We start from the raw sequence: 25,027 nt of genomic DNA on the forward strand, positions 1-25,027 counted from the left end.
GGACTGGCTAAACATAAATTACAATGGGAACCCCAGCAGTAGAAACATTGGGAAGTGAGTTTTTAGCTTTCCAGCCTCTGTAGTATAGGAAGACACACCAAGAAAGGTTTGGACAGATGTGGAACAAGCCCATCTCCCACCTGGCACATGGCTGCCCCTGCTGGTTTGTAAGCACTCTATGGCCATAAATGTCACAATGTCACCCATCTTCTCAATATGCTGAGCATGTTCTCCAAACATGAATAGTGTTATGGAATGAATTGAACTGAACCAAACAAACAGGAAAATCCTCATTTTGTACACTGTATGTTTCCTGCAGCGCTTGTTGCATTATGCCTCTTAGACCAATTTGTGTTGATTCATTTTCCCTATAGACCAGAAGTTCACTTCTTTGTCCCCACACTCATAATAGGTAACAAATGTTTGCCGACTGAATTAAAGACAAACAGGCTAGAGGAGGAAGTTCTGAGCGCCATTTCAGCTTCAGGCAGCTCCTGCAGCTCCTGGAACAACCATTTCATGAACTTTTCGGATTTCCTGCCACATGAAGTCATCACCACTAGGCTCCTAGGTTTCAGGTCTCCTCCATAAGTTGGAAGAACATCCGCTCCCATTCACTCAGCCAGGAAACATCCATTAAGTGCTTCCCTGGTACTGAGTGTGGCACCACTGCCTCTTCCTGTGCTTCTCTCTAACCACTTCCTTACCGACAAGAGCGTGTCAGGAATTTCAACCTCTGTGGCAGTGGAGCCCCATGGGTAACACATGGAGATTCCTACTCTACCCTAGAGTCTTTTAGGTTGAGAATGGCATCCATGCATCATTCAAAGGAAGGTTTCCTTACCTTTTCTGATTCCTGAAATATGTAGAAACAAACCAAGGTACCCAGAAGGAGTGGTGGACAGAGGTCCCCTCTCCAGCCATCTATGAATCAACACACTAAACCCTATTTCATAGGTCATCTTTCCTTTGTTTAGACCTCATACTTCCCCTACTCCCAGACAAGTCTCAGTTCTCCCTCAGGGCTCAACCCAGGCCTTCCTCTGAACACCCAGGTTTATATTCAGTGTTTTCCTTTTCTGTAACACTCATTTCACTTGTAGCCACTTGTGTCACCCCTACTAAACTCTAAGCTCCATGAGGACAGGCACCAAACCTATTTGGTTTATCTCCACATCTCCAGCACCTAACTCATAACACATAACCGATATTATCAACTGTTTGTTGAATGAATAGCTGTTGAGCCCACTAACTTTCATCCTCAGACAATATTTATGTAATGTTAGTAATAATTCTCTACATAGTTCAGTGGCTTATCAAACACCTTTATGGGTGAGTGTCCCAACTTTGGGGAGAAAGAGAATACAATAATATAATCATTACTCTCTACTTTTCAGAAAATAAAACACCATCCATCAAGTACTGACTTGACTTAGGTGGTGGAATCCGCAGAGGTCAAATGCATACCTGCATTAAAATTCTGAATGTGGGTCATGTATCATCTGCTAACCAGATGCTCTGACAGCTGAGTGAAATAGTGGTAGCTTGTAGAAAAGAACAGTGGAAAGAACAGGAAAAAGTTAAAGCCAGACCTCTATGATTTTTCTTTCCTCCGGTATCTGCTTGCAACCTAAACAGATCACTCTGTCTATTCTGAGACACTCAGCAATTTGACTCCAGGCCAGAGAGTTTGTGGAGCCAGTGAGCCTTTGCTTCTAAGAGGAGGGAGAGGAGGGCTGGAACACAGGGGCACTATTATGTACATGCACACTCACATCTGGACAAATCTACACCAAGGCATGTGTACATATACAAAGTGAGCCACTGCACAAACAGGTGCCACACAGAAAATCATGCACATACACACTGATATGTGGTTGTGCACACTCATACACACATTTAAACATGTACCCAACACACAGATATCCAGCCACTGATGTGTACACCCAGCAAATGAAGTACACTTCAGTTATACACAGAGCTGCAATCTTGGACATGTGCTTATAAACGCACATACAGGAGCCTTGATGCACGTTTGGACACATGCGCTTATGAATGCACACACATACAACTAAACATGCACACACGATTCATAATCACTCTCAACTCGGTACACTCTCCTCGGTACACCGAGGAATTTACGCTGCTATAAGCTGTCACGCCCACAAGCATCCTCTGATCCACAGCCAGATGAATGCTCACGTGAAAGCAATACAGATGTCTCTTGAGACACAGGCACAAGTACCCACACCCTTGCAATCGCCTGAGTAGCAATCACTCTCGTGCACGTAAACCTTCAAATACACTGACAAGCTCTACACACAGACATGCATTGACACACTCAAGTTGTCACCAGCGCTGAAATTTTTTCCAAACCGATGCGGCTGCCAGAAGGAGAGCTCCGAGCTGCGGGCTGGCCCACGTGACCGGGAACCAAATGCTCCCGCCCATGACGGGATGGGAAAAGTATGCCTGGGGCGGGCGCTGGCCGAGCTGCTGCGGCAGGAGGCGGGGACGCGGAGCAGCGCCGATAGCTTCGTGGCTCCGGAAGCCCCTGGACGTGGCCGAGACTGCTAGGGTGAGTATCGGCGAGCTACCCGAGCTACCCGCGCCCGCAACTCCGACGCCCTCCCGCGGGGTCGGCAAGCGCTGGTGGGAGGGGAAGGATCCGGTGCTGGAGAGGGGACATGGGTGTGTCCGCGGGAGGGAGGTGGAGAGCTGCAAACGTCCCCTCTTTGCAGGCCGGGCAGCCCCGGGATTCCCAGCTCCTGACCTCTGCCTTATGAATTATAACATGAATTAACATGTGCTGAGCGCTTACTGTATGCCAGGCTCTGTGCTCAATGGCTTACCTGTTGATAGTAATACCTCTACCATTGACTGAGCGCCTATTTTGTGCCAGGCTCTGCCAGCCCTCTGGTGTGCTGTTTCATTTCCATGACGACAGGTTATCCCCAGCTGCAAAAGAGGAACCAGGCTCAGGGACGTTAATGACTTACTCAAGACTGCACAGCTAGTAACTGGTGGTAAAGGGAATTGAACCCTGGTAAGTCTCAGTCCAATGCCCCAAGCTAACCATCATAGTTGTTATTTATGGAGTGCGTGATCTCATTTATATTAATTAAATATGTATGTAGATGGGCAAACTGAGTTCAAAAGGTACTAAATGGCAAGCTGAGGTTTGCACCCAATTCTTTACAACTCTCTTCACCCTCCCTCTTCCCTCAAACTACTTGTCTCCAAGCCTTGTCTTACTGTGTTCTTATTTCTCCAACCCACTGATGCGGTCCTGTTCCAGGACTGTATCTCTCAGCTGAAGGACTGCAATGGCCCCAGTGGTCTCTCAGTCCGCTTCTCTCCCCCAGCACCACAAAGCCTTTGCACAATTTCAGCGTCCTCTACTCTTTGGCCACAAGACTCTCCTACCTGAACCCTTCAAAATTTCCCCATCTTAGACCCACCATCTCCCAGAGACCTTGTTGATCCTACCCAGACCTGTTCCTACCCCCACCCAACCAGCAGCAATAGCAACAAATCCTGCATATGTCAGCCCATGGCTGACGCTCAGTTAGCATTGTTCAAAGTCTGTCCTCTCCTCTCCCCACTCCCTTCTGCCCCCTCCCCCGTCTGCACAGTTCTTTCCTGATTTACTCTGTTATCTGGTAATTGTATCCATTAAGTCCACTTTCAACTGCTAACTCCTCAGACCCCCCACGCCTCTTAGAATATCACTACTACCCTTCATTCTGACGCATCAAGTGTGCCACTGAGTTTGCTTCTTCCCAAATGTCTGACTTCTCACCATCTCCTAGCAGGGACACCAAACTTGCCTACCTTCTGATCCTTAAATGTTAGGGTTACATTTTGTTTTAAATGACATAAAACTAACAACGCTCATCACAATTCAGACAGTACAACAAAGGGGGGGGGGAGTGAAAAGTAAAAGCCCACACACCTGCTCCTAATTCTGAGAGGTAACCTGTTTATCAAGAAGCTGTGTCCTTTCACAAATTCTGTGTGTGTGTGTGTGTGTGTGTGTGTGTGTGTGTGTGTGTGTGTGGCCCTTTTTTTTTTTTTTTTTTTTTAGCTCAAGGAGAATCATCCTTTACAGTCCATGCTGCAACTTGCCTTTTTCACTTTGTGTATGTTGGCCGTCTTTCCATCTGCACGTCTGGGCTTACTTTGTTCTCATAAAGGCATCACAGTGTGTCATTGTACGAGTAAATTGAGGTCTCTTCCACAAGTCTGGGGTCATCTCTGAAGCTATTCTGCCTCCATCAAATAGTCAGCAGGTTCCCCCAGGAAGTGACTGCTTTCTGGCAAATCCCTCTTCTTCCCTATCTTGCTCCTCCTCATCCGTTGATTGGACATAGGGGACTGAACCTTCCTTCCTACAGTACCAGGCTCTAGTGCTGTCTGCTCCTGAATGTTCAGCATAGGCTGATAGTCCCTGTACGCGCTCACGGCTTCCCGCACCCTTCCCCCCATCAGAGGCTTGCCAGCCGGGCTTGCCTCTGTGAGGTGAACTCCTGCAAAAAGCAGATTTCGGCTCAAATTCTATTCTAGGTTTACTTTTGAAAGGAATTCTATGCCAAGTCTTTTTCCAAGGAAATAATCCTCCTTGGATTTGTGCATTGCTGTGAATGGCTTACCTCTACTAACACACACGTGCACGTGCGCACACACACACACATACACACACATAGCTGCCCTGTTAGTTAAGGCTTTATGCTCATGGGTCCTGTGCCCAGCGCATGGTAGAGGGACATGAGCCCTGGTCCCTGAGTCAGCAGGCTTGGGTCCCCTCCCAGCTTTAACTGGGAAAAAATGACTTCACTTTTCTGAGCCCTGTTTTCTCTTCTGCCAAGTGAGGATGATAGTATTAGCCTTACTGAAGTGTAAAGAGAGTAAAAGGAAAAAAGGAACATCAAAGCTTTGAAATCAGAACACATAACATACATGGAGAACACCCTTTTCCTCTAGGCCACAGGTTGCCAGCTCAGATGCCAGCAGGGGCCGCGCGTGACACCGAAGTAAGCAGAATGCATGTCGTTTGGGAGTGGCAAGGACTGTGGGCACAGAATGTAGGTCCTATGTAGTGGTCTGCTAGGGTGGCCATCACAATACCACAGACAGGTGACTTAACAAAGTTATTCTCAGAGTTCCAGAGGCTAGAAGTCCACGATCAAGGTGAGGGCCAGTCTGGTTCCTTCTGAGGCCTCTCCCCTTGACTCGCAGATGGCCACCTTCTCTCTGTCCCTCACATGGTCAGACCTCTGTGTGCTGTGTCCTAATCTCCTTATAAGGATGCCAGTCATAGTGGATTAGGGCCCATCCGTAGGACTTTATTTTCCTTTACCTCTTTAAAGGCCCGATCCCCAAATATATAGCCCCATTCTGAGGTTCTGGGGGCTAGGACTTCAACATATGAATTTGGGGGAACACATTTCAGCCCGTAATACTTCATCTCAAAGGGCAGTCAGTTGGTGCCCTGCCAAATGTTTTTCAAGGAAATAATCCAGATTCTCAAGAACACCTGGAAATCTTGATTTATTTTTTATTTTTTGCTTTCTCCAACAACCTTTCATTAACCTGTTTAAAAGTGCTGAAGCTCTTAGGTTTATGGTGATGACTTTTTAAATATTTTTTTAACGTTTAATTATTTTTGGGAGAGACAGAGAGACAGAGAAAGAGAGAGAACAAGTGGGGGGGGGGGCAGAGAGAGAGGGGGACAGAAGATCCGAAGCAGGCTCCATGCTGACAGCACAGAGCCTCATGTGGGGCTCAAACTCATGAACTGTGAGATCGTGACCTGAGCCAATGTTGGGGAGGCTCAACCAACCGAGCCACCCCAGGTGCCCCAAGTTTATGGTGATGACTTTTGAACTTCCGTGAGCCCATTGAGCTTCCATTGAGCTCTTCTCCCAGTGCTTGAGAACCCTGTCCCTGTCTACTTCCATCTCTTCTCTGGCCCCAGGGCTCTTCTCCCCTGGATTCCTTGGCTTCTCACCCTCCTCCTCTGGCAAAAAGTCGTCGGTGCTGTCCCCATGCTCAGTCCCTCCCAGGTCCTTTCTGGTGAACAACTCAGGCAGGTGCAGGTGTGTCGTGCTGTCCTCGCTGTCGCTCACAGCTGCTCCGTGATCACTGGACATGGGTTCCCAGAAGGCTTCTCTCGGACGGGGTGGCCCGGAGCTATGCATCTGGTCTCCCTCCTTTTCCTTTTGTGCAAGAGGCAGGCAGACGGGCACACATTCCATGCGCTGCTCCTGGCACTCTTCGCACAGCTCTCTGGTACCGCTGGCACTGGGTAGGCCTGAACGGGTGCTCCAGGGACTTGTTGATGTGCTGCAGGGTGAGTTTGCAGAACAGCTGGGGTGGGTTCTTGGTGCTGGGCACGATATGCAGTTCGGGGAGGTGCAGGCCAGCTGCCCGTGTTTCTTGCCACAGGTGTAGATCTGGTGCTCAGACAGAAGGCAGGGCAGCTCGTGCCGGTGAGAGAGCATTCCCTTGCAGGCACCAGGCTCCAGCCAGACTCTGATGCCCTTGCCCAGAAATCTTGATTTTAAGATAAGACCTCCCACAGTTTACACTGACAACAATTTCTTTTTTTTTTTTTTAATTTTTTTTTTCAACGTTTATTTATTTTTGGGACAGAGAGAGAGAGCATGAACGGGGGAGGGGCAGAGAGAGGGAGACACAGAATCGGAAACAGGCTCCAGGCTCTGAGCCATCAGCCCAGAGCCCAACGCGGGGCTCGAACTCACGGACCGCGAGATCGTGACCTGGCTGAAGTCGGACGCTTAGCCGACTGCGCCACCCAGGCGCCCCAGACTGACAACAATTTCAAATGAAAAACAAAACCAAAAAAGCATCAGTCAGTGGTTTACCTAAGGCCACCGATAAGCCTCAGGTCTAGATTATCATTCCCTCAGTGGCAGGGCCATCCTCCCTAGCTTTTTTATTTTTACTTTTTTAAGTTTTATGTATCCATTTTGAGAGGGGGTGGGGAGGGGCAGAGAGAGAAAGAGAGAGAAACCCAAGCAGGCTCTGGGATCATGACCTGAGCTGAAACCATAACCTGAGCCACTCAACAGACTGAGCCACCCAGGTTCCACATTCCTCCCTAGCTTTTTAATGCCTTTCAACCAGGGGTCAGTGCACACTGCAGTGTTAATAAAGAGCTGTTTGCTGAATGAGTGAATTCGAAGTTTATAATCCTGTTTAAAGTAGGTTACGCATAGGGGCAGCTGGGTGGCTCAGTGGGTTAAGTGTCCGACTTCAGCTCAGGTCATGATCTCATGGTTTGTGGGTTTGAGCCCCGCCTCGAGCTCTGTGCTGACAGCTCAGACCCTGGAGCCTCCTTCGGATTCTGTGTGTGTGTCTCTCTCTGCCCCTCTTCCACTTGTGTGCCTGTGCTCTCTCGCTCTCACTCTTGCTCTCTCTCCCTCTTAAAATAAATAAATAAACTTTAAAGTAGGTCACACATACAGAAATCCTGGACCCTTGCATTTGTGCTTTGTTGTGAAATCATATCAGCTGTTATGACTGCCTTCCAGCCGTTTACCCCAAAGTTCCCAATTGTTCAACTCCCCATTCTCACACTTTACAGAGGAGGAAGCAGAAGACCCAGGTCTGCTCAGTTAGCCTCCCATAATATCGTTATATCGTATCTCACATTGTTTTCACTTATTATCATTGTATCAGAATAATACTACTATTAAGGAGTGCTTACTGTCACCTGGTTACTGCATTATCTCATTCCATGTTCACAATTATTCTACCAGAGAGGTATGAGAGATCTAATAACTCAGGGAGACATGCCTAAAGACCTCAAACAATTCAAACTTGTGTAACTCAAAATGCAGATATTTCTGTTTACCTATTAGAATAATGCTGTCATGTGGCTCTGGCATAAGCACGGTTTACAATTTACAATTCACACTGCCTTCCAGGGTTCTTGACAAACTTTTAATTTGGGGATTTTGAATCATTTCAGATTTTACGCATAAAATGAAACAATAAATATTTTTCTATCATGCTTTTTCAAATTCAAATGGTTTAAACAAGACCATGCAGTTTGGTTTTTTTTCCATTTTACACATAAGGAAACTGAGGCCCAGAGGGGTCAAAAAACAAAGGTCAAACATCTATAACATGACTCCTAAGCACCAGACCAGCTCTGTGCTTCTTGAAGGCCAGCCCCGTGTCAGGTCTTTAGAGTTACTGTGAATACCTGTCAGGGCCTGACTGGGACTAACTCCATGGAGACAGAAAGCCCAGAGAAGTCAAGGACAACTTGGCCTTTCCTCCCTAGCCCTTCAGAGTTCAGAATTTGTTCCTCTCCCTCAGCTCCTGGGTCTTCAAGTGTGGTGCCTTCTATACCTATTCCAAGGGATCATCTAGCCCCCAAATTTCCTTCCCTTGCCTTCTGCATGGTTCTGGATGCCCTTTGGAGAGATAGCTTGTTTTAAAGACAAAGGAGGTTCAAGGCTTGCTTTCCAAATGATCACACACGTGTGCCAGGCTGGACCCTCAGTATAACCAGACCATGTGCCCTATGAGAGTGACAGTCACATCTTTTCATCTCCGGAACCTCAGTGTCTGGTCTCGTAGGCGATAAGAGTAAGTGACACCATTTACTGATCATCCATGTGCCAAGCCATGGTACCAAGCACATGACACCCCATTTGGCCTCCTGTCACCTGATGAGCTGAGCACTATCCCATCGATTCACCTCTTTGTATTACAGAGCATGAACACACCAGGTAGCTCAGTGATATGGGGCCAAGGCAGACAGCCCCATCCCTCCCTCAGGACGCAATGCCAGGGCGGGAGCAAAGGTCAAGCCTCCTCTCTTTTGGTGGCAACTGACAGAAACACAACACAAACCACCTTAAATGAAAATGGAGAAATAGAAGAAGGCAGGGGCTCCGCCTGAAATGCCACAGGACTCAGAGGTCAGGACTGTTTTTCTTCATGAGTTCAGTTGCAGTTGGTGACAATTACAATTTTAAATAAGGTCTTAATTTTTGAGTCATGCTTTATTTTCAATATCCATTATCTTGTTTGATCTTCAGAAGGAGAAGAAATAACAATAATAGCTAATGCTCTTGTATCCCTTATCACATGCCAAGCGTTGTTCTAGGAACATTCTAACCTCATAACAACCTTCTAAGGTAGGTACTATTATTATTGTCCCCATTTTGGAGAGGAGGAGGCTGAGAGAGATAGAAGAAGTAATTTGTAACAGGTCCCACAGCTGGTTCATGGGATCTCAACTCAAGCGGCTGTGTATAGAGTTGATACAGTAGCCACCACGTGGCAGGTGAGCACTTGAAATGTGGCCAGTCTGAATTCAGATGTGCTGCAAGTGTAAAATACACACCCGGACTCCAACACTGTGTGCTAGTTTACAAATATGAAATGCCTCATTAATAATTTTTACACTGATTACATGTTGAGATGATATTTGAGATCTGTTAGGCTACATAAAATATTAAAATTAATTTCACTGCTACTTTTTACCTTTTGAACATGGCAATGAGACCCATTCTGAACGGTGGCCGCACATCATATTCCTACTGGATAGCGCTGCTCAAACACGCTCCCCGGCACTCCGGCCTGCCACTTGAAGGCTGGCCTCAGGACAAGCTGGATACAGGGCTCAGAACACCCTCAGGCCTCCTTCCCTCCCCTCACATCTGGCACATCAGCTGCATTCTTCTAGCTCACTGGAGTCCTTGGTCTCCATGGCAGAAAACAACTGTGGGCAGCTCCAAAGTTGATGGCTTTGTGCCCTCATCGCACAGGCAGCTGAGGCCCAATGTGAAGCAGTCGGGGACCCGGGGTCGCGGGCGGGCCCCTTGCCCCCCACGTCACATCACATGCCATGTTGGTTGGTTTGCAAGGGCTTGGGTGTGTATAGCAGAAGGTCTACCTCTGGTGTGAGCACAGTGGTCGCCAGGCTGACTTCCCGTGTGCCTTTGGCAAGGCAAGCCCTGCGAGATCCTGGCCCCTGGGATCTCATTAGGTCGCGCTTTGTCCTCGGATCTCTTTTTCTACGCTGAGCCAGAAGCGGGGAGTGGAGGAGGAAGAAAACAGCAGATAAAATAGTTTCTGGGGCTTCTTGGCAAGTGGACCCCATACCTTTTAACCTTCTGCGTTAGGCTCTGGCTGCTGGAGTGCTTCCAAATCCCAGGAAAGGGGCCTTTTGTGTGAGCACCGTGTGCAGAGCTGCTGCCAGCCCCTCTCCTCCAGGCTGTCTGTCAGCTTTTCAGAGAAGCTGGAGAGGGCTGTTTGCAATTTGCTTCCTGGAATTCAGGGAGGGCATGGGGTGTTTTTCATTATAGAATTCTCACTCCCATCAAAGGGAAGTTTCAGGGAGCTTCAGCCTCAAGCAAGCCCCACCCCATTGCAGCCACCAGCCCTTCCCTTTTAACCCCAGAGTCTAGGAGAATTGCTAGCTGGGTGGGATTCACATACCCTCCCCGGCCCAGAACTCCCCCAAACACTCCAGGGGCTCCTAATGGGAGGTTGGAACTGCTTGCTCTTAGTTCAGAGACAGGCGGTGGCAATTACAACTTCGGGCTCTAACTTTCATATCATGTTTGCTTTCAACATTCGCTACCTTGTTTGATTCTCAGAACAGCGCTGTAAGGTAGACAGTGTGAGTATTACTACCTCCATTTTATAGGTGAGGAAATGGAAGCTCAAATACAAGGACATGACTTCCTATGGTCACATAACCAGTAAGTTACAAGACTAGGGCTGGGACCCACATCTTCCGATCCAAAACCGGTCATCTCTCCCTATTTCCTTCACTGGCCAAGTGTGGCTTTGTCATCTGCACAAAGCAAATGACAGTTGTGATCCTGTTGCCCTTGATTAGGAGTGTTTTGTTCAGGCTGTGGAACAACTCTGGGCTGAGCACGTCCTATGTGCGGGGCAGGCACAGTGCTGGGCTCTGGTAACATAATAAAGAGCAAGACAAGCAGGGCCTTGCTTTCCTGGACCTTCCACACCAGCGGGAAGACACAGTTAGTGGGTCGAGAAGCCAATATAATCACAACTTGATCCACGTGCTTTTGAAGGAAAAGCAAACCAGAGGTGGGTGAGATATTTTTGTTCTGCGACCAGGCAGGTCTCTCTGAGGAGACAGTAGTACAACTGAACCTTGAAGGATGAGGCAGGCAACTGTCTGTGGACTTCACAGGGAGGAGGTTAGGGTTGGGGCAGAGCTCACAGGGAGGAGGTTAGGGTTGGGGCAGAGCTCACAGGAAGGAAGTTAAGGTTGGGGCAAAGTTCTCTCCAACTGCTGAACAGTTAGGGTCTGCACACTGGGCTCAAAGATTTGAGTACGGCACCTCATTGTTCCTATAAAACTCCAGGAGTTGGATATATTATTACTTCCATTAGATAGTTGAAAAACTAAGTGGGTGGGTTTCCCATGGCTTGTTTTTTAATGTCTATTTATTCAGAGAGAGAGACAGACAGACAGAGACAAAGGCAGAGAGAGATGATCCACAGCTCGCTCTTTGCTGAGAACAGAGAGTCTGATATGGGGCTGGAACCTATGAACCGTGAAATAATGACCTGAGCCAAACTTGGAAACTTGGAAACCGACTGAGCCACCAGTTGCCCCTGGTTTCCCGTTGCTCTTAATTGCAGAGTGTATTACTACCACTACCTGTCAGTGTGTCAAAACCTGACAACCAACAGGCCAGATTTATTTAAGCATAATATGTATCTTCCTGTCTCCCAGGCAAGATGACTCAGAATTCAGCAGCCTCGCTAAACGCTCAGGACAGTGTCCCACTCCGGTGTGGTCAGCAGGACACCGATGTCCCCACTTGTGGCCCTTTTCTCAGCACAGTCTGGGCTGAGGGCCCTTGGGAGTGAACCAAGGGCTGATGTCCTGGGGGCCAAGGGCAGAAAAAAGGAGGAAGGCTCATCCCCCTACATTAGCTCCTAGTGTTTTCCTAGAACATGTGTATCTGAATCTTTGGCGACTTAACTGAGAGATGAGAAGCCCAGGGACTGAGCAAATTAAAACCAGACTGAAGAACTTCATCCAAGTTTAGTACCTCATGATTTCATTCTGGGAGGTTGACCTACTAATGTATCTTTTTTTCTACGACAGGAAGACTGTCATGCAGCCTTCTTACTCAGCTCCCACCAGAAAGGAGAATTTAGGAACTAAGATAGCTTTTTTTTTTTTTTTCAAAGTTTATTTATTTTTGGGACAGAGAGAGACAGAGCATGAACGGGGGAGGAGCAGAGAGAGAGGGAGACACAGAATCGGAAACAGGCTCCAGGCTCCGAGCCATCAGCCCAGAGCCTGACGCGGGGCTCGAACTCACGGACCGCGAGATCGTGACCTGGCTGAAGTCGGACGCTTAACCGACTGCGCCACCCAGGCGCCCCTAAGATAGCTTTTAAAAAGGTGAGGAAGAACCAATACTTTTTTTCTCTCTGATCAATTGAACAGATACTTATGGAACACCTGCTGTGTGTAAAATGTTCTGCAAGCTCTCTCCCCAGAGTGAGGGTGGGGGCCCCCTGTGCTCTAGGAGGTCAGGAGGAACAAGGGATTAGAATTAGATCTGGTTTGGGTTGGAAAAACTGAGAAAGGGAGAAAACGTTTTTGAATCCAAGGACTCCTTTTGGATTTAGTCCATCGCCTTGACTTCTCCTTGCTGTGGATTTTCTTGAGGGTAGAGTGTGGATCTCACTCATTAATCAGGAAAAGATTTCTCCACCACTCCCTGTGTGCAAGGAAGTTGGAAGACCTGGGGATATAGCAGGACCAGCTGGGGTCCCTGCTCCCATGGGGTTTCCACTTTACTAAGAGAGAAAACAGGCCCAGTAAGCAGGTTAACAAGCAAACACAATGAATACACTACACATGCGTTGTTGTAAGGGCTAGAAAGACACAGACGAGCTGAAGTCCAGAGGGAGAGCTGTCTGAGAGGGCATGTCAGGGAAGGCCTTGGAGGAAGTGACATTTAAGCTGAAACATGAGGAATAAAGAGCCAGGGAGCCAACAGGGTGCGGCTCCTAGGCTGGCAGAACAGAGCTTGGCCTAAAGGAGGTGGGGTGGCTAAGCAAGGGGGAGCAGGAGAGGCAGGGGGAGCTGGGACTGGGGCGGTGACAGCAAGGGCCAGGTCATTTAGGGCCTTGTGGGCCACGTCAGGGTTTCCAATGTTTGCTATTTGCAGCCGGCAACAACTGGAGTAAGACCCTCCAGGAAGTGATGTGGCTGAGTTATGGTTTTGAACAGTCCTTCTGGCTTCACATGGTGAGTACGTTTGGGGGGGGGTGTGGAGGGAAGCAAGAGACCAGTGAGGAGGCTCCTGCTGGGATTAAGCAAGGAGTGAGCCGCTGGGGCTGGGGCTGTGCTTTGTGCTGGTTTTTTGGTTCAGCTCATGGGAACACCCTATTAACACTCCAAAGGTACTTGTTGATGTCAGGGCCAAGAACCCCCAACCCCCACCCCATCACCTTGACTAAGCCATGTGTGGGCCTCTCAAAGGACAGGAGGTTTTTCCCAAGCATCGATTTCCTCAAGTATCCTGAGGAGAAAAAGCATCACTTCTACGTTTTCAGTCATGTATTATATATACACAGGTGTATGTGTGTATGTGTGTGTTTACAGGTGTGTGTGTGTGTGTGTGTATGTAAACTGATATGAAAGAAATCTCTCCATTGCTATGTGTGGCTTTGGCAAATGCTTCAAGGTCTCCTCTGTGATTCGGAATATTTAGGAGGAAAATCTAAGAAATGCTGACATAATGGAAAGCATTTGGGCATTAGGGTCAGCCAAACCCAAGTTCAAATATAACTTCTGCCATGAACTAGTTGTGTAAATATGAGCAAATTAGCCTCTCTGAGTTTCAGTTTCCTCTTATATAAAACACAAAAATAGCAGGGGGAAGGGAGAGAGGTGTAATAGATGAAGTGTAGTCTTCAGAATCCCTCAGACATGGGATTGAACGTAGTCCCCATCGCTCCAATTGTGTCACTTTGGGTAAATCATTTCACTTCTCGAAGCCTCTGTTTCTTCCTCTGAAAAATGGGACAATAAGTTTATCACCCTCATAGAATTTATTATAAATGCCAAATAAAATAATTCATGCAAAGAGCCTCACACAGTGCCTGGAACATTGTAGGTGTCTAATAAAGTCAGTTTACCTCTGCCTCAGTTTCCCTGTCTGTAACTAAAGGGGTTGGTCCGTTGGGGCCCTCCCCAAGTTTCTAAATTTATTTAAAATAGCTTGGAAGAGGTAACCTATCTGGATTCTTTGGGGGGCTCTGGCTCCCCTCCAAGCATCTAGCCCCCAGGTTTGCTTACCACCATAGTGTGGAGAGTAGGCATGGGGGCCAGACTCAGGAGGGTGAGGGCACTGTCTGGGAGCAGGACTTTCTGGAGCCTTGTTTTTCTTGGAGGTGCGCTAGAGGCAAAGAGTCTCTCCTCTCCCCCCAGAATCTAGTCTCCCCGCCTTCATTTCCAAAACAGTTCCTGGCTCAGACTGCGGGAACCACCAGCCTCCAGCTCTGAGAAATCCCTTCCTCCCTGCCTGTTCCAGAGCCCTGCTGCTCCACCCAGCCACTGGGGCCTGCTCTGGGCCAGCTGTCATCGAGCGAGATCCCCTGTTGTCCAAAGAGGCAGAGGTAGGCAGGACAGCAGACCCTGCTCCCTCTTTCTGGGCTTGTATGGCTGAAAGTGATCATCAGAAGAGAGAAGGGGGCTGCAAACTGAAACAGATGCATCCTCTCTCTCCTTCCTCTCTCATCTAGCTGTCTCTCCTTCCTGCCTTTCTTCATCTAGCTGTTTGCACGACTCTCATCTGCCTGGGAGACTCACTCCCACCCACTTCCTTCCTCCCTCTCCCTGGTCCAAAATGTTTGCAGTTGCAACTTTTCCAAACCATTACAAACCTGCTTTGAGAATTGAGTTTCTCTTGTGGGCGCCCAGATGTGTCACAGCTCACAAGTAACAATGACAGTTTTCCAAGACTCTCATCAAGCAGACCAGGAGAGGAGATGGAGATACCTGGGGCCTGGGAGCGTTGAGGACACGGTTCTCTGAAAGTACATCATGCACATGACACTTCCACCGTGTTCACCGGGTCTGCCAACCTCCTCTACTGTCATTTAGGCCAACCATGTTGAGTACATGTGACACCAGAGGCACATCAAACTATAACTTGATTTTTGTCTCCTCTGCCCCTTTGTGATGAAGCCAAGGAAGCCCTGGCAATCCACTCCCATCAAATCCAATCTTCGATCTTTATTCAAAGGTGACACTTCCTCAGCAAAGATGTGAAGCTGGCAGGGCCATCCGCTCCCTTTCTCAGCTCACCCCTTTCCAGGCTGAAGGAAGGAGAGATAAGGGGTCAGGAAGCAGGAGGGCTCTTCATGCTTCTTGGCAGGGACAGGGACTGAACTGCTCTGCCTCTCTGGGCCTGGCAGACATTGAAGCTGCCTCTTTCGGGGGTGCCTTTTGCTGGCTCCCTGGGGTTGCCATATTGGACTCTGACCGTAACAGCCCTGAAGCAGGCACGCACATTCTCTGTGGGCAAGTCCAGGCCTCGCCCTTGGCCTCCAGCTTTCTGATGTCTGCCCTGCATGGTTATCACTGCTGGGGCCCCTCACTTTCTGTCCAGACCCCTCTGGCCCAGGCTGGCTCCCACTGGGGAATGTCTACTGCCTTCCATCTCCTGGGGAGGCGAGAAGGCAATTGGCCCCCTTCCCATGTGCTCTTTCCCCTTTTGCCCAGCCAGTCTCTCACCTTCCAGCTTTCTCACACAGGCCTCAGAGGCACGGCCACTGTCCCTCCCCCTCCCAGGGACACAGGTCATATTTTAAAATCCTTGATCTGCCAAGAGCACCAGGAGTCATGGAGTGGGCTCACACTGTTCCTTTGTCGATTCTTTGCTTTCGCCTGACCACTCCATTTAGCATACAGCCTCTCATGAGTCCTGGTGCCCAGGTGGAAGTTTCGATTGTAACACTCTCTTACACTCGCTCTCTAAGTCTTGCTTTTCCCCCTTCTTGGAGACAAGTAGCCCAGAGCTCACCTGTGCCCCAGTCCAGTTCTCCTTCTCCATGTGGGGCCTCAGGCCTTCCCTCCATTCCAGCAGATGCCCTTCCCCAGGGTCCTTGGTGCTGTGCTCCTGTCTAGGGCTTTCCAAGGTCTCTGTGCATATTTGGAGAGGGGGAGGGCCTGCCTGAGAGTCTTTAAGAACGGGTGCGCAATGCCACAGATAACAGTGCTCTTGATTAAAAAGGGTTACTAGAAAGGGCTAGGGAGGCATTAAAGATACTGAAATAATTTACCAGACTGAAATAATTTTCTTGACTTAATCAGGATTAAAGAAATTTTAAAGACAATAACTTTGTTATTATATGACATAATGTTATTGAAAACAGCATCTAGTACTAAATCACCTCTACCTGGCCAGGGCACCATTATGACACCTATCTAGAGAAACCATCTGAGGTCCAAACAAGGTGAGCCTTGGCTGGAACTAGAACAGCCCCTGCATCTGGGGCAGTACAGCACTGTAGTCTCCCCTCCTCTCCCTGGCAGAAGAGGCCTGGTTTTCTCTCCCCTTCATCTGTCCCCAGGGTTAAGGATTCTGGAGGGGCCAGGAGGACAGATAGAGTCAGCCTGTTTCCAGAGGCAGCCTGAAGTCTGGACAGGCTCCTAGGACCAGGGCAAAGCAAGGTTGGAAGGAAAGGGAGGTTGAGGGCCCAGGAGGAGAGGGGGCCTGCCAGCACCACAGCACCTGTTGTTTGAAGGTTCTGGTTAGGTAGCCCAAAGCAGTGCAGTCACAGTGGAGCCAGCAAGGGTTACATATCTGCCAGAGGGCAGGTTGAAGTCTGAAAGGCTCACCACCAGAGGTGAAGAGACCTGAGAGACCATCTAGTCTAGTGATTCTCAAAGTGGGTCCCTGAACTACCAGCAGCAGCATCACTCAGATACTCATTTATAATGCAAATCCTCCAGCCCCAGCCCAGACCTACTGAATCATAAACCCTGGGGACAAGGCCCAGCAAGCCAGGTTTAAACAAGCCCTCCAGGTGAGTCTGACCCACGCAGAAGTGTGGGAACCACTGACCTAGTTCAAACCCCTTATTGCTCAGGTGGGAAAACGGACCCAGAGAGGGAAGAGGTCTTGCCTCAGGTGACAAAGCAAGCTACACTTTGGAGCTCATCCCCACGGGAAGAAATCATGCCTGGAAAGTTCGTTCTTGAGAGAGAGGCTGTTGATTGCAAAGTGACTGAGCCAATTTATTGAGAGATCTTGGTCAAGTTGCTTATTCCTGCTCTGGACCAAAGCATCTGCATCTTTACGTGTGGGGCTGGGAGTGCATCATTTCCGAGCATATAACACTCTGGCTTCTGGTGATCATGCTACTGCAGCCACCAGCCTTGAGGACACAGTGTAAAATTAAAATACATTGAGACTTGCAACATTTCTTTAAAGATGACTTCCCATACCACTTTTCCAGGAAGCTCTTACAGGATGGGTGCCACCAAACTGAGGGATTTTTTTAAAATTGTTTTTAATTAAACAAAGAGAGAAAGACCTAGGATTCCTAATACAGGAGATATAACCCAGGAGAGAGGCGAAGACGATCGCCACAATGATCATAAAGAAGAAGCTAGGATGGCAACTGGTTAGCATGTGTGGGGATCCAAACAGGAGGATGGGGGGCTCTGGGACTTCTATCATCAGGAAAATAAATGGAACAAATTATCTGATATATTTGATAGTGTGGAAAATAGTGACTTAGGGAACTAAGCCAAAGAAAAAATTAAGTTAATATCTCCAGTAAGGAAAAAATGTACAAGAAAGGACATATAATTATAGTACAGTGCTTAGCTTAGCAATAAACAATACTCATAATAATCCAGAGTGTAAATTTTGATTTTATCACAAATTATATTTTAACTACATGAGGGAGAAGAAATAGGGGCTAGGGTGTTGGAAGGGGGCATATTCTTCATCTATCATAAATGAAATTCAGAAGATAATGTCTAAAATTGATAAATAAGGGGCACCTGACTGGCTCAGTCTATAGAGCATGCAACTCTTGATCTCAGGGTTGTGAGTTCAAGCCCCATGTTGGGCGTGCTGCCTACTTAATTAAAAACTTTTGCGGGGGGTGCCTGGATGGCTCAGTCACTTAAGCAACCGATTCTTAATTTTGGCTCAGGTTCGTGATTTCGAGCCCCACATTGGGGGCTGGCAGCACAGAGCCTGCTTGGAATCTCTCCTCTCCCTCCTCTCTCTGCCCCTCCCCTGCTCGTGCTCGCTTGCTCGCTCTCTCAAAATAAATATTTAAAAATTTAAAATAGTCTTTAAATAAAAATAAAAACTTTTTCTGATAAATAAAAAACCATATACACAAGAAGAAATAGCTGAAAGGATTTGGGGTAGGGTGTGAGGTTAAGGATAGGTAGGACTGGAGATCACAGTTTTATGCTGTGTGTGACTTATAATATTATTTGACTTCACAAACAATGTAAGTGTATTATTTCATTTAATTCTTTTTTTAATTTTTTTAATGTTTATTTTTGAGAGAGAGACAGACAGAGCACAGGCTGGGGAGGGGTAGAAAAAGAGGGAGACACAGAATCCGAAGCAGGCTCCAGGCTCTGAGCTGTCAGTACAGAGCCCGAGGTGGAGCTCGAACTCACAAACCACGAGATCATGACCTGAGTCAAAGTTGGACATTTAACTGACTGAGCCACCCAGGTGTCCCTTCATTTAATTCTTAAAAAAAAAAAAAAAAAAAGTATGCATTATAGCCTGCAGCAGAGGGGCACACACTGTGAATCTGGCCCGTCTGGCTCAAACCCCAGCCCTGTCACCTGCTAATTGCAGGAGTTAGGCTTGTTGTTAAAATTTCTGGGCATCCACTGCCTCACCTGTGTCTCTCTGGCAAGGATGCTCTGAGGTAAGTAACGTACAGAAAGCACTTAGCCCATGCCTGGTGCACAGGAAGCACTTAGAAGAGAGGCTGCTACCATGACCTGCCGTGCTGCTCGGGTCTGGGGCACCTTGACTCAGAACCAGAGCCTCAGTGCTCACCCGGCCATGTGCTACCCTGAGTCCCCTTGGAGAAGCAGCATAGTTGCAAATCATCACCTACAATTCAAAGTATTTCTACTTGTGCCACGGATTCGAATGAAATCCTAGCTTGTTTCTTTCCGCCCACTGCTCCCAATCGGCCTGACTGGGCCATTAGGTCCTGCCTCTGTTTCAGCTACACTGAAGGACAGCAGTGCGATGATGAGTGCCTCACCCCCAAGACTTCTCCAAAGTGTATTCTGCGTCCATGACTCGGTTCATCCAAATATGTCCTCAAAACATGAGAACACTGTCCAGCCACTTGTATATGATGGAGGAGAGAGTCTCTTCCGGCTGCCTCCCCTCCTCCTCTGGTTTCCTTTCTGACTGACCACCAATCAGCTTACAGCTCTTTTGCCTTCCACAGGTGACCACCATGATCCCTTGGGTATTCTTGGCCTGTGCCCTCCCTTGTGCAGCTGACCCGCTGCTTGGTGCCTTCGCCCGCAGGGACTTCCAAAAGGGCTCCCCTCAACTTGTCTGCAGCCTGCCTGGCCCCCAAGGCCCGCCTGGCCCCCCGGGAGCCCCAGGGCCCTCAGGAATGGTGGGAAGAATGGGCTTTCCTGGAAAAGATGGTCAGGATGGCCAGGATGGGGACCGGGGGGACAGCGGAGAGGAAGGTAAGAGGCCCAGTGCCTGTCTCTCCTATTCCTGCCTGGGGTTGACATCCTCTGGCACAGAGGGAGTTTAGTTATGAAAACCGGTATGAATCCCATTTCATTATAAACCAAATTAATGTCTTTTTAAAAAACAGAGCAGTGTATTCTCCTGAAAGGAACAGTAGGTATCAGATCTTGTGTTCCTTCGCCAGCTGCACCATTGACTTGCTGAGTTGCTTTAAGCAAGTCTCCTGATATATGATTCAGAACACCTTTGGCTGCAAGTGACAGAACTCAATTCATAGCCTTGAATGGAATTTATTGGCTCATGCAACCAGGAAGTTCAGGAGCCAAGCTTCAGCAATGGCTGGGTCTGGGAGCTCAAAGCTGTTGTCGAGGCTCTGCTTATCTGTGTGTGTGGGTTTTGTTTTCACAAAGGCTGGAAGTTTTGAAATGGCTACCAATGGGCTCGAGTCTAACTCTTCATGGTTTGATCCACAGAGCAAATCTCAGCATGACTAATCCTTCTAAATCATATAGGTATCCTGGACCACCAATCCTTTTGGCCATGGAGGTGAGGTACTACGATCTGCCAGGACTGGGTCATGTGCCCACCCCTGGTGTGTGTGAGTGGGTGGTGAGTTGGTCATTGTGGTTGACAGCCTTGCTGGGACCACACGAAGTCATGAAGGAGGAGATGCCAGGCAGCCAGCAGACTGGACAGTCTCTACAGGCCCTTTCAGTCTTGACATTCTTTGTCTCAGAACTTTTAATGTCAGCACCATCCCTAAATGTATGTTTTAAGCAGTGGGGGAATCATAATAACTTTTATTTGTATGGCATTTTAACGTTGACAAAGCACTTTTGAGTACGCTGCTCCACTGATTGTCCATACCATGCTATGAAGGAGGTATTCTTACTATCCCCATGTTACAGATGAGGAAACTGAGGGTCAAGGGTGATTAAGTTGAGAACAGCACGTCATGGCTGCGAGACCTGAACTCTGGAAACAAACTTGGGGACCTGTTTTGGTGAATTAGTTAACCTTTCTTCATTCCTCAGCTGCTTCATCTCTAAAATAGAGATGATAACAGCACCTACCCCACAGGGGTCTGATGATGATAAAATATGACGTGTGAGGCATCAGCCTCAAGTAGATGTACAATAAATGTTCATCTCCCCTTAATTGATGTGCTGAGATCATGTAATAGGCTGGTACCTGACTCCAAATCTAGACCTTCTCCTACCATACTAAATTAACTCCTCCAAAGCACCTCCTTCCCCACAGAATAACTATATAAATAATGGTAATGGCTTTGACTTGGGGAGGTATCACAGTGTGTCAAGCACTCATGTCATGGTATCCCATTCCATGGGATACCCCAGTGGTAGCTTCAGTCTGGACTAGTGCTCCAAGCAGGGCCAGACCGAGTTTTCCCTGACATTCATCTTACAGGTCCCAGAGGTGAGAGGGTATCTCTGCTATTGACTTTTTTTCCTTGATCAAGAGCCATGAGGATATAGGCTTGGCCATCTCTCCTGCCCATGCAGAGAGTCTCTGCTGAGAATTAAGGCAACACACCAAGGAAGGTGGTGCTAAGAGACAGAGAGTCCTGACCTGCAAAGCTGGGCCACTCTGGGACAAGTACAGGATATCATCCAACCACCTCTCCCTGACATACACATACAAATCCATCTCCAAAAAGGTCTTAAAAAGTAAAACCAGCTTTTCTTGAAGTTTCTTGAAAAGGTATCAAGAAGGAGGTACACCACATAACACACTGTAGAACTTCCTGATAAGCTTTCTTATCTATTTGTCTCACCCCAAAATCTCCAATTCAAAATGACTCAGTCTTTATTCCTCCTCACCTTTCTCCCTCTATTAAAGCAATAAGTTTTGCTTATTTTTATTTTTTCATGGGACAGTTTTATAATCTGACTTTTTCCCCATGTAAAAAATTTTTTTTAATTACAAGTAATACACAAATAAATTCTTATTGTAATATATTCAAACAATACAAATAAAGCAAGAGAGCTCCTTAATTCCTACCCTTCTCATCTTCTTCTCACTTTCCAGAGGTAATTACTATTAATTGGATAGATGTATATCCTTCCTGGCCTTTTTCTACATAATTTATATATGTGCATAGTAATACCAGGCATTCATTGCCAGGCCCTTAACATAAGCAATCTGCTCCTGAAAATTAAATGAGAAATTTCAGTGAGAAAATGCTCTTTGGGAATCTATTTCCCAATTACTTAAAATAGGAAAAATTTAAATGCATTACATGTTAACTCAAAAGTTTAAGACACAGTAAAATGCCTACATATATGCATATAAGAAGCAAAGTACCTTTTTAGAATGAAAAATGCCTACAGCATTGCTTTTTGATCACCCAGTTCATTTGGTGGTTACAAACAGTCACCTGCGTACAATAATACTAGGATGACTCTGGCACCAGCAAACTTCAGAAGCAGGCCCTCGATTAACATTCAGCAAACTTTTCAAACACCTACATCCAATTCTGCCAGTCTACCAATTGTACCAATTATACAATTGTATTTAGATATGACTCAAATCTTTACCCACTTTTGTTTAAAATGATGTATTGAATTTAGGGGACATAAATAGACATGTTTCCTGTATAATCATTAGCCAAAAATACTGTATTGAGAGAAATGCACCTGTTATGAAATCTGGGTATAAAAAAACAAGGGTCATTCTACAGGGAAACATTACTTGGGGAATGTTCTTCAGGATATGCCAACTATATTCTGTGAGTGTTTACTATAGGCCAGCAACTCTCCTATGCACTTAAATGGTTGTAGAACTAGTTCGTATTGTGGTTTCCTTTCAACAAAAAAGTTTCAGTCACCTGCTTTTTCCTCTCAACAGTGTACTTTAGAGAAGTTTTCAAATAGTACACATAAATCGCCTCACTTTTTTAAAACTCCTGTATAGGGGCGCCTGGGTGGCGCAGTCGGTTAAGCGTCCGACTTCAGCCAGGTCATGATCTCGCGGTCCGTGAGTTCGAGCCCCGCGTCGGGCTCTGGGCTGATGGCTCGGAGCCTGGAGCCTGTTTCCAATTCTGTGTCTCCCTCTCTCTCTGCCCCTCCCCCGTTCATGCTCTGTCTCTCTCTGTCCCCAAAAATAAATAAATAAACGTTGAAAAAAAAATTAAAAAAAAATAAATAAAACTCCTGTATAGAATTGCACAGTATGGGTAGACCATAATTTTGGAATCATTTCTCTTTGAATGTTTATTTATTTTGGGGGAAGAGAGAGAGCACTTACAAGCCGGGGAAGGGCAGAGAGACAGGGACTGAAGATCTGAAGCAAGCTCTGTGCTGACAGCAGGGAACCTGATGTGGGGCTCAAACTCACGAACTGTGAGATCATGACCTGAACCGAAGTCGGATGCTCAACCCACTGAGCCACCCAGGTGCCCCATGAATCATTTCTCTTTGGACAGGCATTTAGTTGTCCCTAGTTTTGCTATTATAAACAGTGCTGCACTTAAACTCTTGCACTATGGACAGGGACCTTGTGTACTAGGCAGGGCTCTTACTAAGATTGATATGTTGAAGTCAAGAGGCTTCTTCCAATTCTTTTGTCAACCCATTACCAGCACAGCCCATTGAAGGACTGGTCTGGCAGGCAAACCAGACTCTTCCCTAGAAGGCAGGGAGAAGGAAAGGGGTGAACTGTTATAAGTTATTCTTTTTTGCCCTGATCCACAGTGGTTCTGGAGGGTAAGTATCACCATTCCCATTTTCCAGATAAGACTGGGAGAAGTGCCCCAGGTTATACCAGCAGGATTTGCATCCATTTCTATGTGACTCCAAAACCTTCTTGCTCTTTCCATTACCCAAAGGCTCCTGCTCCAAGGATGGAAAGCCAAGGCCCACAGCCTCTGCCTAGTTCTATGAAGGCCCCTCCATAACACCAGCTGCTCTGTCTTCCAGGTCCACCTGGCCGGACAGGTAACCGGGGAAAGCCAGGACCAAAGGGCAAAGCCGGGGCCATTGGGCGGGCCGGTCCTCGAGGCCCCAAGGGGGTCAGTGGTGCCCCGGGGAAGCACGGCACACCAGGAAAGAAGGGGCCTAAGGGCAGGAAGGGGGAGCCGGGCCTCCCAGGCCCCTGCAGCTGCAGCAGTGGCCACGCCAAGTCTGCCTTCTCAGTGGCAGTGACCAAGAGCTACCCAAGGGAGAGGCTGCCCATCAAGTTTGACAAGATCCTGATGAACGAGGGCGGCCACTACAACGCATCCAGTGGCAAGTTCGTCTGTGGCGTGCCGGGGATCTACTACTTCACCTACGATATCACCCTGGCCAACAAGCACCTGGCCATCGGCCTGGTGCACAATGGCCAGTACCGCATCCGGACCTTCGATGCCAACACGGGCAACCATGATGTGGCCTCGGGCTCCACCATCCTGGCTCTGAAGCAGGGTGATGAGGTCTGGCTGCAGATCTTCTACTCAGAGCAGAATGGGCTTTTCTACGACCCTTACTGGACCGATAGCCTCTTCACAGGCTTCCTCATCTATGCCGACCAGGACAACCCCAATGAGGTATAGACAGGCAGGTGTTGGGTCTCCAGGGAGGTAACCAGATCGTGGACTTCCAGAATAAGACCCCTCAACTCTCTTCTGAGTGGGAGTGGGACCTCCCAGCCTCGGACATTCCTCCTCTGCCCATTGTTTCCTCCATCATTAAATCCAAGCTTTTTTATTCATCCTCCCACCTCTCCATTCACTAAATTTTTTTAGTGTCCACTGTGTGACAGGCACTATGATATGCTCTGGAAGGTGCCTCTGTGAACAAGATAGACAGAGGCTCTGTCGTTGTGAGGCTTACATTCTAGTAGGAGATACAACTTACAAATAAACAATCAAAGAATATAATTATTGTTCCAGATGGAGACACACATGCCATGGTCAAAAGTAAAAGGAATTACTACTATAGTAATGGGACAAGGAAGAAGTTGAAACTGTTTTTAGATTTTACTTTTTTAGGTTTACTTACATAAGGTCTATAAATCTTAAGTGGACAGCTCAATGAGTTTTTACACATGCACACAGCTTGTAACTTCCATGTAGGTCACAAACAGAATATTTCCCCCTCTTCCACTCCCCAAGGCTCTCTTAAGTGCCCTCCCAGTCAGCACCAGGAAGAAGTTATTTGTTTTCAAGTTTACTTATTTAGTTTGAGAGAGAGAGAGAAGAATAAGAAGAGAGAGAGAATCCCAAGCAGTCTCCACGCTGTTAGTGCAGAGCCCAACGC

The 25,027-nt window shown here is 47.5% G+C and overlaps 2 protein-coding genes across 5 annotated transcripts; one reads left to right on the plus strand and one right to left on the minus strand.

Annotated features, from left to right (window-relative positions):
• Positions 1-2,496: 2,496 nt before the first annotated feature.
• Positions 2,497-24,487, plus strand: C1QTNF2 (C1q and TNF related 2). Of its 4 annotated transcripts, XM_032594261.1 has the most exons (5): positions 12,423-12,442; positions 13,218-13,297; positions 19,510-19,762; positions 23,708-23,725; positions 23,924-24,487. In XM_032594261.1, exons 2-5 carry the CDS (start codon positions 13,253-13,255, stop codon positions 24,319-24,321), a joined length of 714 nt encoding a protein of 237 aa, XP_032450152.1. In that variant the 5' UTR covers positions 12,423-12,442; positions 13,218-13,252; the 3' UTR covers positions 24,322-24,487. The 4 variants fall into 4 exon arrangements, with proteins under 4 accessions (XP_030184069.1, XP_030184055.1, XP_032450152.1 ...); XM_030328195.1 differs by lacking the exons at positions 12,423-12,442; positions 13,218-13,297 and adding exons at positions 2,512-2,578; positions 2,903-3,046 and having other exon boundaries at positions 23,708-24,487; XM_030328189.1 differs by having other exon boundaries at positions 23,708-24,487.
• Positions 2,574-6,503, minus strand: LOC115521231 (surfeit locus protein 2-like). Its single transcript, XM_032594001.1, is given in 4 exon segments — positions 2,574-2,775; positions 5,824-6,279; positions 6,281-6,404; positions 6,407-6,503. Coding segments are annotated over 4 exon segments (879 nt in total).
• Positions 24,488-25,027: the final 540 nt, after the last annotated feature.

Source organism: Lynx canadensis, chromosome A1 (assembly GCF_007474595.2).
Source record: "Lynx canadensis isolate LIC74 chromosome A1, mLynCan4.pri.v2, whole genome shotgun sequence".
Lineage (NCBI taxonomy): Eukaryota > Metazoa > Chordata > Mammalia > Carnivora > Felidae > Lynx > Lynx canadensis.

Coding starts and splice junctions, on each gene's coding strand:
- C1QTNF2 (XM_030328189.1), top strand. CDS start 13,253: ATGTGGCTGAGTTATGGTTTTGAACAGTCCTTCTGGCTTCACATG. Junction 13,298..19,509: donor AGTCCTTCTGGCTTCACATG/GTGAGTACGTTT, acceptor TGCCTTCCACAG/GTGACCACCATGATCCCTTG. Junction 19,763..23,707: donor GGGGGACAGCGGAGAGGAAG/GTAAGAGGCCCA, acceptor TCTGTCTTCCAG/GTCCACCTGGCCGGACAGGT.